Source organism: Falco cherrug, chromosome 19, assembly GCF_023634085.1.
Source record: "Falco cherrug isolate bFalChe1 chromosome 19, bFalChe1.pri, whole genome shotgun sequence".
In the NCBI taxonomy this organism is placed as follows: Eukaryota; Metazoa; Chordata; class Aves; order Falconiformes; family Falconidae; genus Falco; species Falco cherrug.
In genome coordinates, this window is record NC_073715.1 from 3,762,139 (window position 1) to 3,776,632 (window position 14,494).

Genomic DNA, 14,494 nt, shown 5'->3' on the forward strand with positions numbered 1-14,494 from the left:
CTCCGGCCGCGCCCGCCCCGGGGCCACCCCTCCGCTGCACGCCGGGAGCTGTAGTCCGGCCCGCCCCACCGAGAGGCAGCGACAGCAGCCCAGGGCCCCGGCCCCGCCGCCCGCCCCCGGTTCCTACCGCTCCCTGCCCGCCCGCGGCTGCCAGCGCACGGAGACGGCGGAAGCACGGAGTGAAACTTCATTTATTCCTTAAATAAAACCTGAAGGCGGCTTGGCAGCGGGCAGGGCAAGGGGGCCACGGTGGGGCAGGGACCCCCCGCCAGCCCCCAGCACAGCAGGGCAGGGCAGAGCCCTCGCTCCCACCGGCCCCGCGGATGAAGGCATGGACCCCCTCGCTGGCCCAGGAGAAGCAGGGACCAACCTGGGAGATGGGGCAAAGCAGATGAGACCTGTCCCAGGGAACGGCAGGGAGCCCCAAGGACACTGGCACAAGGGACAGGGGGACACCAGGGGCTACTGGGGGCACGTACTGGGCAGTACTGTGCACGGGGGGGGTGGCTCAGCGCCCTGAGAAGGGGGGCAACGGCCCCCGGGGGAGGCACAGGCTCCGGGTGAGGAACACCAAGGGGTGGGAGGAGGCACAGGCTCCAGGGCAGGTGGAGAGGAGGGAGGGAGAAGCTGTTCAGCCCCTGCTGGGGGTGAGGAGGGGGCCCAGGCGGTACCAGGATCCCTCCTCAGCACCCAGCCCGGCTTTAAGGCTCGCCGTGGCTGAGCGTGGGTGCAGGCTGAAGGCAGGAAGGCCCACCAGCAGCACCAGCACCCCTGGTGCCTGTCCCAACCCCACTCTCCTTATCCCTGCACCCGGAGCCGGCTCAGCCCAGCAAAAGAGGACAGGGAAGGGACTGGAGGAAGGGGCTGCCTCCCAGCTCAACACCCCGAGGGCAGAGCCAGCCCCTGCCCCACCCCAGAACAAGCCCCTGGGGGAAGAGGGGGACGATTTTCTTGGCAGGGAATTGGGTGCCATGTCAAAGGGAAGGCAGGCAAAAGCCTCCAGGGAAGAGCTGGCCTCTGCACACCCTGGCACTGAGCACAAGGGGAACCCTTCACTTTTCTGGGCACACAAGTGGCATCACTAGTCGAGGAAACAGGAGAGCCCAGGGAAGGAGAGTGGCCATTTCGGTCCCTGTCACATGTCTGGAGGAGGCTCCTGCCCCCAGCAGCCAGTGCTGGAAGGGAGAGCGATGACAGGCGCAGGGCTGGGCCACAGCACCCCCCCATCCCACTCCTTCCCCAGTCCGCTGAGGGGAAGGGACCAGCACAAACCAGAACAGCCTCCATCTGTGAGGAAACGGGTTAGAGCAGCAGACAATTCAGGCACCAGCACTTTCAAGCTGGGATGAGGCAGCCTCTGACAGCTGATGCAGACACACGGGGATCCAATGAAAGTGCAACTTGGATTTCCTCTTCCTCAGAAAGAGCCCACGTGCGATGAGAAGCTGGGGGCCCTGCCTGGCTAGGGTGCCCGGAAGGCATTGGTGGCGGCACCCGCAGCAGCGTTGGCCGCTGCGGTGCGCACTGCCTGGTTAGAGAAGACCCCGGCAGCAAACTCCTCCTGCGCTTTCTGGAAGCTGGCACCTGTCCGGCGATACAGAGAGTGGATCTGGAAGAGAGGAGCAGGGTCAGGGTCAGGGCAGCAGCCCTGTTCCAGGCTGCCAGTGAACAGAGCTGTGTCCCTGCCTGTGCCAACACCACCACCCTCATCCTCCCCAAGGGACACTCCAGCCCCGAGGTTGGATCCAAACTCACCTTTTTGAGCATAATGATGCCCAACACAGCCACTGCTGTGAAGACCAAGGACACCAGAATCATCATCACAGCCACGGCCGTGTTCTTCCGCAGCGCTATCAGGCTCAATATCCAGCCACTGCAAAAGAAGAGGTGGTTGCCCACGGGTTCCCTCTTCCCCACCCACCTCCTCTCTTTCTGGGGTACTCAGCCAGCCAGGGCTCCTAGCGGTCAATCCAACACACACCTGAATCCCCAGTTTGGTATGCCGATCGCCTGCAGCACATACATCACATTCTGGGCAAAGAAGACGAAGAAGAAGACAAAGAAGTTGAAGGAACTGTCACTCCTGAGAGAAAGAGACAAGTGCAGTTAGGCCACAGAAAATTCTCAAACCTTCCTCAAAGTAGGGGGACACAAGGAGAAGATGAAGCTCAGTACAGGATTACCACATCCCCCAGACCCAAAGGCCACAAAGGAGCCAGGACGCTGTCGATGCTGCACTTGGGGCAAGGGCCTGTTCAACTGAGCAGCCGGTTCTCCCCAGCTTCAAGCACCAGCCATGCAGTCCCCCCACCCCGCTGCTTTGCTGGCCTCGGAACTGAAGCAGATACACACCTGAAAGCTTTGTACATCGGCCTATACCAGCAGACAAAGGAGCAGGGCGTGTAGAGGAGAGCCCAAAGAATGGAGAGGCCGAACCCAGAGCCAGACGAGGGCTCCACACAGAACCAGGCCAGCGAGGACAAGAAGTTCAGGAAGAGAGCAATGGTGCTGGCTGAGAGAGAGGGCAACGGTCAGGCAACCCGAGCGAGGGTCCCCCCTCCCCACACCAAGGGCTCAGCCCCCCCAGACCTGGGCGCAACATCTTAATGGTAACTTCTCCCAAGCAGCAGTATTTGCTTGCATGCCGGACACTTGTTGCTCTACCTCCTCCCAGGATCTGCCCTTAGATTTCCCCCTGGGACTCACCCATCCAGAGGTAATACATGGTAGAAACGGTTTTCTGGAAGTCAGCAGGGATCTCCACGGGGATATCTTGGTAGAAGCAAGGCTTCACTGGGCAGAAGGACGGCAGTGGGGGCCAGTTGTTTGGCCTCGCTGTAGAGGGAAGGAGAAGGCAGCAGTGCCCGTGCAGGGGGGCCGAGGGCAGGCTGCCGCCATCCCGGCCCTGCCCGCAGGCCACTCACTTGCCGCACCGCCCAGGGCCGCGTTCTGCAGCTCCCGCTCCCGCCGGTCCAGCTCCTCCGCCTTCCGGTTCAGCTCCTCCTGCCGCTTCAGCAGCTCGGCTGTGGCGGCTGCCGCCGAGGCCTAGGGGGACACAGGCCCTGGGGCTCCCGCCTTCTCCACCGGCCCGGCTCGGCCCACCCCGCGGCGGCCAAGCGCCTGCCCGCCTCCCGTACCTGCGTGCCGTAGGAGCCGTAGTTCCGGGGCTCCGTGGGGCTGCCTTTCCGCGGAGGCTGCGCGGCCCCCTGCGGCGGGGCCATGCCGGCCGGGGACAGGGGCACCGGAGCCGCCGACGGGGCCTGGTACGGCGGCGGCGGCTGCGGGAAGAAGAGGGGGATAGTGAGGCGCCACTCACCGTGGGGCAGGCCCCGGCCGCCGGGAAGCGGCCCCGCCGCGGCCCGCCCGCCTCACCGTGCCGCTCTCGAAGGGGTTGTAGGCGTCCAGTGCCGATCGCTCAGAGCCGGGCCAGGCCTGCACCGCCGCGGGGTCCTGCAAGAGACACAGCCCGTGTGAGGTGCGGCCCAGCCCAGCCCGGTACCGGGGCCCCCAGGGCCACCGCCACACTTGCCCCGAACGGGGCGCACCTGGAAGGGGTTGTCCGGGAGCACGGCGGGACCGCCGCGCTGGGCCATGGCCGGGTCAGGACCAGGACCGGGACCGGGGCCGCCGCCGCCTCAGCCCCTCAGCCGCCCGCCCCGCCCCGCCGCCGCCGATTGGCTGCCGCCCCGTGACGTCACCAGCCCCGCCTGCGGTCCGGGGAGCCTCACTGCAGGGGGCCTCCGCGCATGCGCGGGGCCTGGGCACGCGACGCGCTCACGTGACACTTCCCCCGCGCAGGGCCCGCCGGGAAGTGCGTTCCATGGCAATGCCGGGACCGGGCCCGTCCCTGCCGCTCCGGGCCGGGCCACGCCGTCGCCCCCCGAGTCTCTTTGGGCCTCCCACACCCCCGCGGGGCTTCGAGGCTCCCGCCCAGTGCCGGCTTCGCTGCCCAGCGATGGCTCCGTTCAGCCAGGCCTACCGCCACAGCAGGCCCCTCCCCGAGGCCTCGCATCTGAGCCCCTCGACTGGGCCCCCGCCTCTTACCAGGGCCGTCGCGGTGCTGCCCGCCTCCGCCTGCACGGAATCCCCTGGGTTTTGCCCTCGGGAAGGCCAGCGGGCACGCGGTAGAGCAGCTGTTCCACTGGGCCCACCAGCTGTATAGCTGAGCCCATGCAAGTAAAAGACTCAAGGAAGAATCCGTGGCATGACGAGCAGCGTGGGGAATTTAACTTTTGTGACTCCTGGACCAGTTATTTATAGGGATCTCTGATTCCATCAACTACCAGCTGCATATGGACAGCATGCCGACACCCACTCTGGAGCAGGGATTCTGCAGCATCCAGAGCGTGGCACAGGACACCTATCCATACCTGCCCCTAGCTCCTAGGCCCAGCTCTCAGTGCTTAGCAGCAACTGCTCCTCTCTGCTAAAAATATTCCTTAGCCTCTGAACAGAGTCTTACAAAGTTACACACAGATCTGTGAGCTCCCACTTCAACCCAGGCAGCTGGCAGCTTGAGTTGTGCTCTCTGTGGGGAAGGTAAGAGCTGCGGAATCAGGTTTGGGGCATGGGTGTGGGTTATTGTTTTTTAAGTCTGACACAGACCACAGGTGTGTTATTTGGTCAGTCTGGCTCTCCTCCAGACTCACCTGGGGGCTGGCTATACACGCAGCAGGACATGGTCTTCCCCTGCTCCATTCCCTGGCACACAGCACTGGGCTGGCTGCTGCCAAGCCAAGTGAGACTGCAGGCAGCAGGTGAAAGCTTCCAGCCCAAGCTCATGAAGATGACTCAATGTCACCCCTCCTGAGACTCCCCCATGCTACTCCCCACAAAGCCAGACTTTTTCCTTTATCCCTCTGGCATGACAACAGTCTGCCAGAGCCAGGACAGAGCCTGCCACAGACTGTGCCACAGCAAAGCGATAAGCTCCTGCAGAATGTATCATGAGTGTGTCTGCTCTGTTACTGACACTATCCCAGTGAGACCCTTCCAGACATGCTGACAAAGCATCTATGCAGAGCTGCCATCAGGTCTGAAACATCCCCAGCAATTTCCATGGGAAAAGCCAAGCCAAGGCCCCAGCCTCACTGCAGAGCTGGTGAGAGCGAAAAAGGTGCAAAGACACCGCATATGTGTTTGACAGCTGAAAGCAGGCACTTGGACACCCCTTTTCCAACAGCCATCACCAGTAGCCACTGTTCCACCCCATCCAGGGAGCAAGAGGTTTCTCTCATAAAGAGAACATGTATCTTGAAGTACCCACTGTCCTCCTGTTTCTACATCCCACTTCAGCGTTGATCACAGGGCACAATGAAGGAGACAGCCTGTGTTCCGCTGCCCCTCACACCAGAATCTGCTCAGGTCCAGCTGCAGCCCTCAGATGGTCAAAAGCAGCTCACACCTGGCGCAAGCTCAGGCACTAGGCCAGCATCCAAGCTTGGGAGAAGTGGTGGAGGTGGACTGAGCTGGCTTTGTTACTGAAGTTTCCTGGACCACAAAGAACCTCTCATCCCAAAAGGGAATGCACCTTCCTTCCCTCTGCAGGGCACACAGAATGTAACCAACCACCAGATCAGCCCCAGGAGGGGCTGCTGCTGGTCCAAACCCAGACCAAGTGGTTTATTCACTTCATATTTATTTTTCACAAAGACTGTACAAAATTCTTATAAAACTCTGGTGTGGGGATGGGCTATGACATTGATCCAAAAAATAATTCCCATGCAGTCCCACCAGTTTCATAACTTACAAGGAAACAGATAAGCTACAGAGCGCTGCAAGTTCTGGAGTATTTACACCAAGGAGGGCAGGAGAAGAACAGGAGACAAAGCAACACGTGAACAGAGGTATTTACAATATGGACATACAGGCCCCCTCACCTCACAATAACGGCAGCAGCAACAGCAGGAGGTTGGGCCCACGGTGCTCAGAGGCCAATATAGAATATGGGCTATTTACAGTATCTCACATATTAACAGCTTTACAAATGTGTCCAGGGAGTTCTTCTCATGTATAAAAAAAAAAGCACCAAGTGTCTGAATAGAAATCACACAGGCCTCCACGGGGGCTAGAATCTGAGGGCAGGCTGGCACCTGTGGCGTCACCGGCTGATGTCTCTGCTAGAGTCCCACATTTTTGTGCTCGGCTCCACCTCCAACATGTCAAAGAAGGGGTGCTTGAGGGCTTCGGCCAGGGTGATCCGCTTGGACGGCTCGTACTCCAGCATGCTCTCAATGAGGTCAAAAAGGCGGTGATGGTCCTCAGCCTCAGAGGTCAGGTATCGCTGGAGAAATGGAGGGGAGAGGTTAGGGCCAAGGATGCTGTGCCCTGTCATGGTCACAGTAAGCTCCCTGGGCTGAATGGCTAAGCTCGGGGAGGACTGGTTTGCTCAGTCACTCATCCTAGACCTGAACCCTGGGCTGCTTTCCCAAGCATCAAACTGCTGATTTTTCACACCCTCCTGCCATCTTTCCCAGGCACTTCCTGAGGTCTCCATGCCCTCCTCCTCCTCTGCTTCAGACTAAGCTCAGGCTGCTGCAGTCTTCCTAGTTTACGTCTGGGACAGCCAAGACTCCTTCAGGAAGACACTGGTCTAACCCTTTCGCTGGCCTAACCTTGCCCACAGGAACAATCTTCACAAATGGGGGCAGGCACTATAAGACTCTGCAATGAGAAAAGGATAAAGCAACCAGGTGCTCTTGCCCACCCCACCTTACCCGCAGCGGCTTGCAGTTTTCCCTAACGTAACGGCCAGCGGAGGTGTTCTCGTCCCAGTCCAGGCGGCCATGGTAGAAATATTTCTGTTTCCTGTCAGAGCAAGAGGTGGGAACAAGTTACACACAAGCACAAAATGTCTTGCAGCAAGAGCAACGCACCAGCCCTGACAGTGCACGCTACTGAGGACGATGCAGCAGCACAGGCAACCGGCTCAGCAGGCAGCTTCAGAGCTTGACCCCTCAGAGAGAACAGCTACACATGAAGTGGGAGAGCACTGGAAAGCCCATGGTGCCCAGCCAGCCTTGCTCACCTTGTCTTCCGGATCATCCGAGAAGGAATTGGCCCCAAGATCCTCTCCATCATGGCCAGGTGCTCCCGGTTGTCATGTGTCTGAGAGATAGAAACGTAAAGGGAAGGCATGGAAGAGATTCTGGTCCTTCAACTTCCAGCCCTGGGTACTCCCCCACTCAGAACCCCTGGCTGGGCAACACCTCAGTCATCTCTACAAGACTGCAGTGATGGAGGGAACCCCATCAGTCCCAGAGGCTCCTGGCTGTACTGGGACACAGCCAGCATCCTTTTTCACAGCAGTTGTGAGGTAGCCATACAGCACACAGTTCTCACCTGAAACAGGGTGAAACCCACATAATACTCAAAGATGATGCAGCCAATGCTCCACACATCACAGGGCTGGCTCCAGCCAAGCTCTAAAAAACAATGTTTTTTAAGTAAAAGATCCAGTTATGGCCTAAGATTCCACACCTCTCTCCCTTACCCTTTTAAAAATGTAACAACTGGAAAAACAGTTCTCATTCCAGCCAGGCTCCCCGATACGCCAGTGGCAATATACTTCCCAGCTGGTAGTAATGCCAAAACACCAACTTTTAAACTGTTGGCCCTCCCAGAAAATAGCACATTAAACAAAACACTTCTCATCTCCCAGGGTAAACCCAGGACAGCTACTGAGTGACGTGGAGGCCAAATGCTCCTTAATCCAGCAGGCAGCACCCAGTGCCCTCGAGGTGAACACCTGCCTCTGCAGAAAGACGAAGCGGTACCTACCCAGTATGACTTCTGGGGCCCGGTAATGCCTGGTGGAGACAATCGTGCTGTGATGTTCATGATCAAATGTGGCACTGCCGAAGTCCACCACTCTGATGGCTGTGCTCTTCACACTCCGCTCATCCCGCTTCTTCGCGAGGGAGAATGGCACGTTACTCAGGGGTTTTGAGATGTGGACTTAGCCCCTTCCTTACACAACTGAGGCTTCCCCACAGGGCACCGTGGGAGGGAAAGACTTCAGAGGGTACATTAGTGCTGGCACAGCCCCCAGACAAACTATCACCATCAGCCAGGTAAGCCTGTGGTTCCTATGGCTTACTTACAGATTACACAGGCAGGTCATGCAAGATATGGGCCCTGAGTAAGTGCAGGAACGTAGTCGGTCAACCCCGTGTCTCCTGGGGCCTTGTTCCGACTCCTCCCACCTGCTGATAAGGTCAGGAATACCAAGAACCCAAGAGAAGAACTCTAACACAAGGCAGCACTGTTACCTTTTCCAGGTTATAGGAGAGTTCGTAGTCAGAGTTGACAAAGAGGATGTTCTCTGGCTTGAGGTCAGTGTGAGTGAGTTTATTGTCATGCAGAACTGAGGAAGCAAACAAGAGTCGGGGTGACCGAACAGAATCAAAGCAAGGCTGCACCCACCCGCAGAGCGGACGTCGTTCATTCAGTTTGCTCATACTGGCACCAGTTTAGCCCACATTTAGAACTGGGTGTGAACAGTTAGGCTAGTCCAGGCCATGATGCTTCAGCAGAAGCATGAAGATTTATTGTATTGATCACCAGAATGTGGGGGGACGTGGATGCTGAAGTGCCCTGAGCTACTGCCAGCCCACATGCATCGGAAAACATTAGAGTCAGGAAAATAAAAAGGATTCATTCCAAACACGCATTCACTGCTGGAGGGGCAGGAAGGCTCAGTCTCAGAATTGGCACAGCAGCACCGCAGCAAAAACTCACTGCTTTGGGCCACCTGTCGCAGAACTGGCATGGACATTGGGAGCTGCACAGCTCTCCAGGTCAGTCAAGGACCAGTGGAGAGAAGAGCAGTGAACACTTACATTTCACAGCCTGGCACACCTGGTAGGCCATGTGCCGTACTTGGTGGATGGGGTAAGGCAGATAGTTGTTGTCCTTCAGGAAATCAAAGGTGCTGAGCCCCAGCAGTTCGAAGGAGATGCACATGTGGCCATGGTAGTCAAACCAGTCAAACATCCTGACACAAAGACTGAGAGAAAAACTCTGATTCGGGACAGATCTGCACGCACCACTCGGCTATGTCATCCCTGCGTCAGGCTCCTCCTTTCCTCGCTCAGTCTGTATCCCACAGCAAGCCAATACGCCTCAAAAAACTAGCTACGAACAAATCTGGTCACACAACAAGTAACTCTCTCATCCCATCCCTGTAACTGCGCTAAGGTGATCCTTGCCCTTCCATTTTAACACCAAAAGCACACTCACTTTGTGTTCTCAGGATCCTTCTCATTGATTTTCTCCAGCACATTAATTTCCAGTCGAGCAGCCTCTTTGTATTTCTCCACATTTTTAATGATTTTGAGAGCAACACGTGCACCACCCCTGCGGGAAAAACAGGAAGAAGGTGTAAGATCACCCCACGCCTGCTCAGATAGCCTGTGCCCTGCAAGAAGGACTTTCCAAACCAGCTTCACCCTCTGCAGCACAGCCTTCCGCCACCCTTGCTCAAGCCAGAAGGTGGCTGTTATTAAGGGATGTCCACCAAAGCAGTGCCTTTCCCCTCCCTATGAACAGCCCCGAGGCTCCCCCCGACCCCTCTCCAACATGCCCAAACTGAGGAATTCTGGAAAAGGACATCCATTTTCACCCCCAGGCTCCCACGTTAAGTGTGAAAGGCTCCGTCACCAGCTGCGGTCTCTCCTTTTCCCTCACCACCATGTCATCCGTCCCGTCCCGTCCCCCCCCCATCCCAGGAGCAGACATACCTCCGGTGATCGATGCACTGCACCACTCTGCCGAACGTGCCTTCCCCTAAGGTGCTAATAATCTCATCTGGGAGGGAGAGAAAAAGAGGAAGGCAGATGAGAGAGTGAGCACGACCTGGATGCAGCGCATACACAAGGCAGAGGAGAATGCATTGCAACACCTAACCTGCACACAGCTTGAGAGACCGGAGCAGCGGAAGGCTGACACCGGCTGCACAAGGCAACTGCCCTAGTTCCCTGGCACTTCAGTAACAATACAAAATATAAACGTAGCTTTAACAAAAGGGGAAGGAAAAGGAGAGGGTTTCTCTTTAATAAACAATGAAAATAAAATGAAACAGAAAGATAAGACAGATCTGCGACTGCGATGGGAGCTTAACTAGAGAGCTAAATTATGTTACGATTTGGCTGTACATCTTTCTTGTAGCCAGTCGCCGACGCGATAGATCAGATGCCCCTCGTCGTCGTCCTCCACACTCTTGGCCCTTCTGCTGCTCTGTCGACTCCGCTGCTGGCCCAGGCAGACAGGGAATTCATCATTCACCAATCAGATTTTCAAACCAGCGCAGCAGCCAGCGTCACGCATTGGTTGGTTTGGAAATTCACATGGTTGTTTGAGGAGGGGTTGCAGGAGGAGATTCCCAGCCAATTCATACGGCACAGAGGAATATATAACGATAGGGATATTGCAAGGGAACATGTCAAGATACAACACACTAGCTCAGAAAAGAAAAAAACAGTTTGCTTTTCGTTGTAGCAAAAAAAAAAAAAAAAAAAAAAAAGAAAAAAAAAAGAACCTACAAACAGCCCCACCCGAACCAGTGTGAGAGCAGAGATGGTCAGAACAAGGACTAGCGGAGGGGCAGTGGAAGGGGCCAGCTGCTCTCGCTCCTAGGGGGCTCGGAGAGGAATGGCACTGGCCTTCAGGTCCTGGGTAAGGCCAAGAGAGCACACTGAAGCACAACTCTGCAGCCGGGTGCTCAGTGGCCGCAGGGAAAGGCTCACTTCAGCCCCACGGCAGCCACTGAGGAAAGGCAGCAGAACGCAGGTGCTGGGAAGTTCTGCACAAGCAAAGGCCCAGGCTGCCCCACACAGGCACTCCCCATCCCAACAACCACCCACATAGCTTCCCCCAGCCCCAGCACTCAGGAAAAGATGAACTCAGAGATTTCAGAAGCAACTCTTGGTACAATGATCCATCCAAAACCAGAGAGAATTTACGAGTGACTGCCTGGGGGAAGATGTGACACCTCTTCCTAGACCCTCACCCTGCCAAAGAACCTGATCCTGGAAGGACTGACTTCCAGGAGAGAAGCAGAGGCCCAACAGGGAATAGGGACAGCCTGGGATGAGGCAGATAAGAGGTTTATGCCAGAGAAGAGAAAATTCCTGCCTTCAGTTCTTCAGCTAAGTATCCCCACACCTAGGAGCAACTGGCCAGCAGACCTGGGACCCGAATCCAGCCCACATTCCCATCCCTGGACATACAGCCAGAACAGACCAGACAACACTGAGCGCTCCACACACAGAGCAGAGAACGTGTCTGGGGTCTAACAGAAGTGGAAGGTGAACAGCAGAACAGACAAGAAGAGAAAGGCAGGGAACACTGCTGGGAAGAGCCCGTGATGGCTGCTGCCTCCACCTGAATTGACCAGTCCGCAAGCTCTACTTCTTTGCAAAGCCCCTCGCACGACATCCCATGTCAGCTGGGCCCACCCAGAAGGAACCTCCTCTGACACAGGACCTAACCCTCAGGGACTGGAGGGGTTCCTGCCACAGAACACAGGCCCCAGCCAGGGACCACGGGGACCAAGCTGCCTGTTGCAGGCAGACCGAGCTCACTGGGACCAGGATCAGCTGAACACTTGCTGTACAAACCTCGCACAAAAGACTGCTTGGCTGGGGTTCCTGGACAGCTCTTAATGAGCGTCACGGAACAAAAGCAGCACTCTGCAGGGATAAAGGAGCTGAGGACTGCAGCACCACCCCGGGGGACACGCCAGCCTCGCAAGGCACGCCTGTCCTCCTCCCACCTCCAAGCCGGCAACACTAAGAGAGGGTCTGAGCTGCCTGTGCCCAGCTGGCACAGGGCAGCCACTGCCAAGGCGCATCAGTGGACAGGAACTGCTGTCTGCATCAAAGGCTTTCTACGCATTTCTCAAGCTCAGTCCGAGAGAGCGTTAGAAAGTGAGTTTTCTACTTACCCAGCTCGCCACCTGGGAGAGAAAGGTTACAGGGGAGGCCCAGCACAGCAGGATACTCACCGATGAAGAGCGACTAAAGGACCGGCTGCGGCGCCGCCTCCGCCTGTGCTTACGCCGGCTGCTTTTGCAGCTCCGGTAGCTGCCCTCACGGTCCCGGGAGCGTCGGTACTCATAGGAATGACGGTACTCGGGTTCATAGTAGGCTTCCCCTCGCTCACGGCTGTAATCGTTCCGCCGGTAGCTGTCACAGTAACGCCGGTCATAGGCCCTCCTGTCGGCTGAGTGGTCATCGTAGCTAAGGAGGGGAAGCAAGCCAAGGGGATTCAGTTATGAACACCGCCTGGGGAGTTACAGCTCAGAGCACACGAGAAAGAACCAGGCCCAGGCCACGCAGGAGCTCAGCTCCAGCCAAACTGGAGAAACACCTCAGGGTCTGAGGTCCCTCATCTTTGCAGACTCACCTCCTGGATCGAACATGGTAACTGTCTTCCCGACGGTGCCGACGGTCACGTTCGCTGCTGCTCGATCGTGACCGTGTCCGCCGTCTCTTGTGTTTGCGACTTCTATAGCGCTCATGATAACTGCCTCGGCTGCTGTGCTCCGACGAGCGGTACCTTCTAGAGTGAGGCATCTGCATGGACAACAGACAGTAATGATTACACGAGGCATTTGCAAGGGAGAGAAACCAGCACAGATCATCAGTGGACAAGGAGCTGCTAGGGCAAGGTGCAGGGGAGGCAATCAATAGCATGTCTGAGCACGCGGTGGGGGCTGAGAGAGAGATGAACTTCTGAGAGATCCCAGAACCCCATATGAGAGAGAATGTGATCACACACACAGGCGGTGCTTGGTGCAGTTCTGTTTTCCAGGTTACTTTCCTCTCTTCACACCCATCCCTACTACCCACCACTCCAGGAGTGGCATTTCCACCCTCAGGGCTTCCACCTTCTCTCTTTAAGCTAACATACTCCCCAGGACCAAGGAAAACTGAAGTGAAATAAAGCTGAGGATATCACCGGTGCTTGGCCCAAACTCCTGCACCGGTGCTGGAGACACCTAAGCGGGCAGCTTCTGAAGAGATGTCTTTGCTTTACTACCAAGGAAGCAACATTTATGCTTCCCACTGCAAGCGGGAAGAGCTCTACAGAATCAAGGGAGCAATACCACCCTTTCCACGTGGAGATGAGTTAACAGAGCCTTGTAGACCCTGCCTCAGAGGAAAGGAGTGCTCTCTGGTGAGACGTGAGGATCGAGAGCAAGGAGAGAACGCCTGAGCAAGATGGCACACCAGGTCCCAGCTCTGCCGAGCCAGCCCACGGGCTTGGGCTCCCACCCCCACCCCTCACTCCACAAGTCTAAGACATTCCCCGCACGTATTTTGGTTCTGAAGCATCCAGCAGCTCAACCTGCCTTGCCTCCACAGACAAGCAGCCGGGGCTCCCTTTGTCCACAAACCTCTCACCGGCAAGTTTTCCCCTCCCCGAAGGGTTCGCTCCCGCACCCGGCTGCCTTCCCACACCCACACCTACGCCAGCACTACCGGCAAGGCTACCAAAAGGTAAACCCGCCCCCGGCGATGCGGTGACCCCCGGGGGGGGTTGTTACACCGAGCCAGCTTCCCCCGCCGGACCACGGGCGGGCTCTGCGGGGGCGCTCACGGTTCGCCCCCCTTCGGCGGGTCTCGCCGTGCCGGCGGCGGGCGCCGAGCGCAGCTCCGGGGCGTCGCTGCCAGCCACTGATTACAGGCGGCGTGTGAAGGCGACGCTGGCGGCCGGCCAAAGCCGGGCACCCGCGCCGCGAGCAGCCGGAGCCCGCACCGGGGCGTTCCGCAGCCGGTCTGGAACCGGTTTGGGGACGATGATGGCGGCCGCGCCGGCCGCCCTGCTCCGCGGCCGCCGGGTGGGGCCTCCGCCGGCCGCGGGGCCGCGCCGAGCGCCAAAAGCGGAACGAGCGGGCCCCGGCTGCGGAGCAGGGGGGGACGGGGCCCGGCCACCGGGAGTGACCGGGATGGTGGTGGGGAACCTCCCGCCCTGGTGCCCCCGGGCCCGGCCGCGGCCTCCTCGGGCCATCCGGACCCGCCGGCCCCCCTACGCCTCGCGGAACGCCCCCCCCCCCGGGCCGCAGCCCCACCAAGCACCCACAGCCCGGGCCTGCCTCACACGGCCCCGGCCGCCCCCGCCAGCCACGGAGGCCGCGGCCTACCCTCGCCCCGCCACGCCCCGCCGCGCCCCGCCGCACCGTCCTCGCAGCCAGCCCGGTGCGCTTGTCCCACAGGAAATCCGTGATGGCGGCCGTGGGCCCCCGGGAATCCCGGGCCCCGCTCCAGCTGCTCCGGCTCCGCCGCTCGCTACTGCCGTCGCCGCCGCGCCCCGCCGCGCCGCCGATCCGGGTTACCCCCAGGCCGCGCGCAGCCCGCCGCGGCGCCGCGCACGCACGCACGCACGCACTCACGCACGCGCGTCACAAGGAGCGGAATCGAGGGGCGGGGCCAGGGGGGCGGGGCCGGGGCTGGGCGCTCCGCCCGCCCTGGCCCCCAGAGCCCCGCCCCTC

General features: G+C 58.7%; 1 protein-coding gene across 4 annotated transcripts; it reads right to left on the bottom strand.

Annotated features, from left to right (window-relative positions):
- Window positions 1-173: 173 nt before the first annotated feature.
- LOC102056756 (dual specificity protein kinase CLK2) lies at window positions 174-14,385 on the bottom strand. 4 transcript variants are annotated; one of them, XM_055696742.1, is made up of 20 exons: window positions 14,183-14,385; window positions 12,406-12,575; window positions 12,005-12,239; window positions 10,155-10,251; window positions 9,741-9,807; window positions 9,241-9,357; window positions 8,841-9,007; window positions 8,271-8,365; window positions 7,780-7,909; window positions 7,342-7,424; window positions 7,028-7,107; window positions 6,717-6,807; window positions 3,373-3,450; window positions 3,138-3,278; window positions 2,925-3,045; window positions 2,707-2,835; window positions 2,353-2,512; window positions 1,982-2,083; window positions 1,756-1,873; window positions 174-1,609 (listed from the first exon to the last, which is right to left on the bottom strand). In XM_055696742.1, exons 2-20 carry the CDS (start codon window positions 12,573-12,575, stop codon window positions 1,463-1,465), a joined length of 2,328 nt encoding a protein of 775 aa, XP_055552717.1. In that variant the 5' UTR covers window positions 14,183-14,385; the 3' UTR covers window positions 174-1,462. The 4 variants fall into 4 exon arrangements, with proteins under 4 accessions (XP_055552717.1, XP_055552716.1, XP_055552714.1 ...); XM_055696739.1 differs by lacking the exons at window positions 174-1,609; window positions 1,756-1,873; window positions 1,982-2,083; ... (3 more) ...; window positions 3,138-3,278; window positions 3,373-3,450 and adding an exon at window positions 5,622-6,283 and having other exon boundaries at window positions 10,155-10,248; window positions 14,183-14,384; XM_055696738.1 differs by lacking the exons at window positions 174-1,609; window positions 1,756-1,873; window positions 1,982-2,083; ... (3 more) ...; window positions 3,138-3,278; window positions 3,373-3,450 and adding an exon at window positions 5,622-6,283 and having other exon boundaries at window positions 14,183-14,384.
- Between the last annotated feature and the right edge of the window lie 109 nt (window positions 14,386-14,494).

Coding starts and splice junctions, on each gene's coding strand:
- LOC102056756 (XM_055696742.1), bottom strand. CDS start 12,575: ATGCCTCACTCTAGAAGGTACCGCTCGTCGGAGCACAGCAGCCGAGGC. Junction 8,366..8,840: donor GGTGTGCCAGGCTGTGAAAT/GTAAGTGTTCAC, acceptor TTGCTTCCTCAG/TTCTGCATGACAATAAACTC. Junction 3,279..3,372: donor ACCCCTTCGAGAGCGGCACG/GTGAGGCGGGCG, acceptor TTCTTCCCGCAG/CCGCCGCCGCCGTACCAGGC.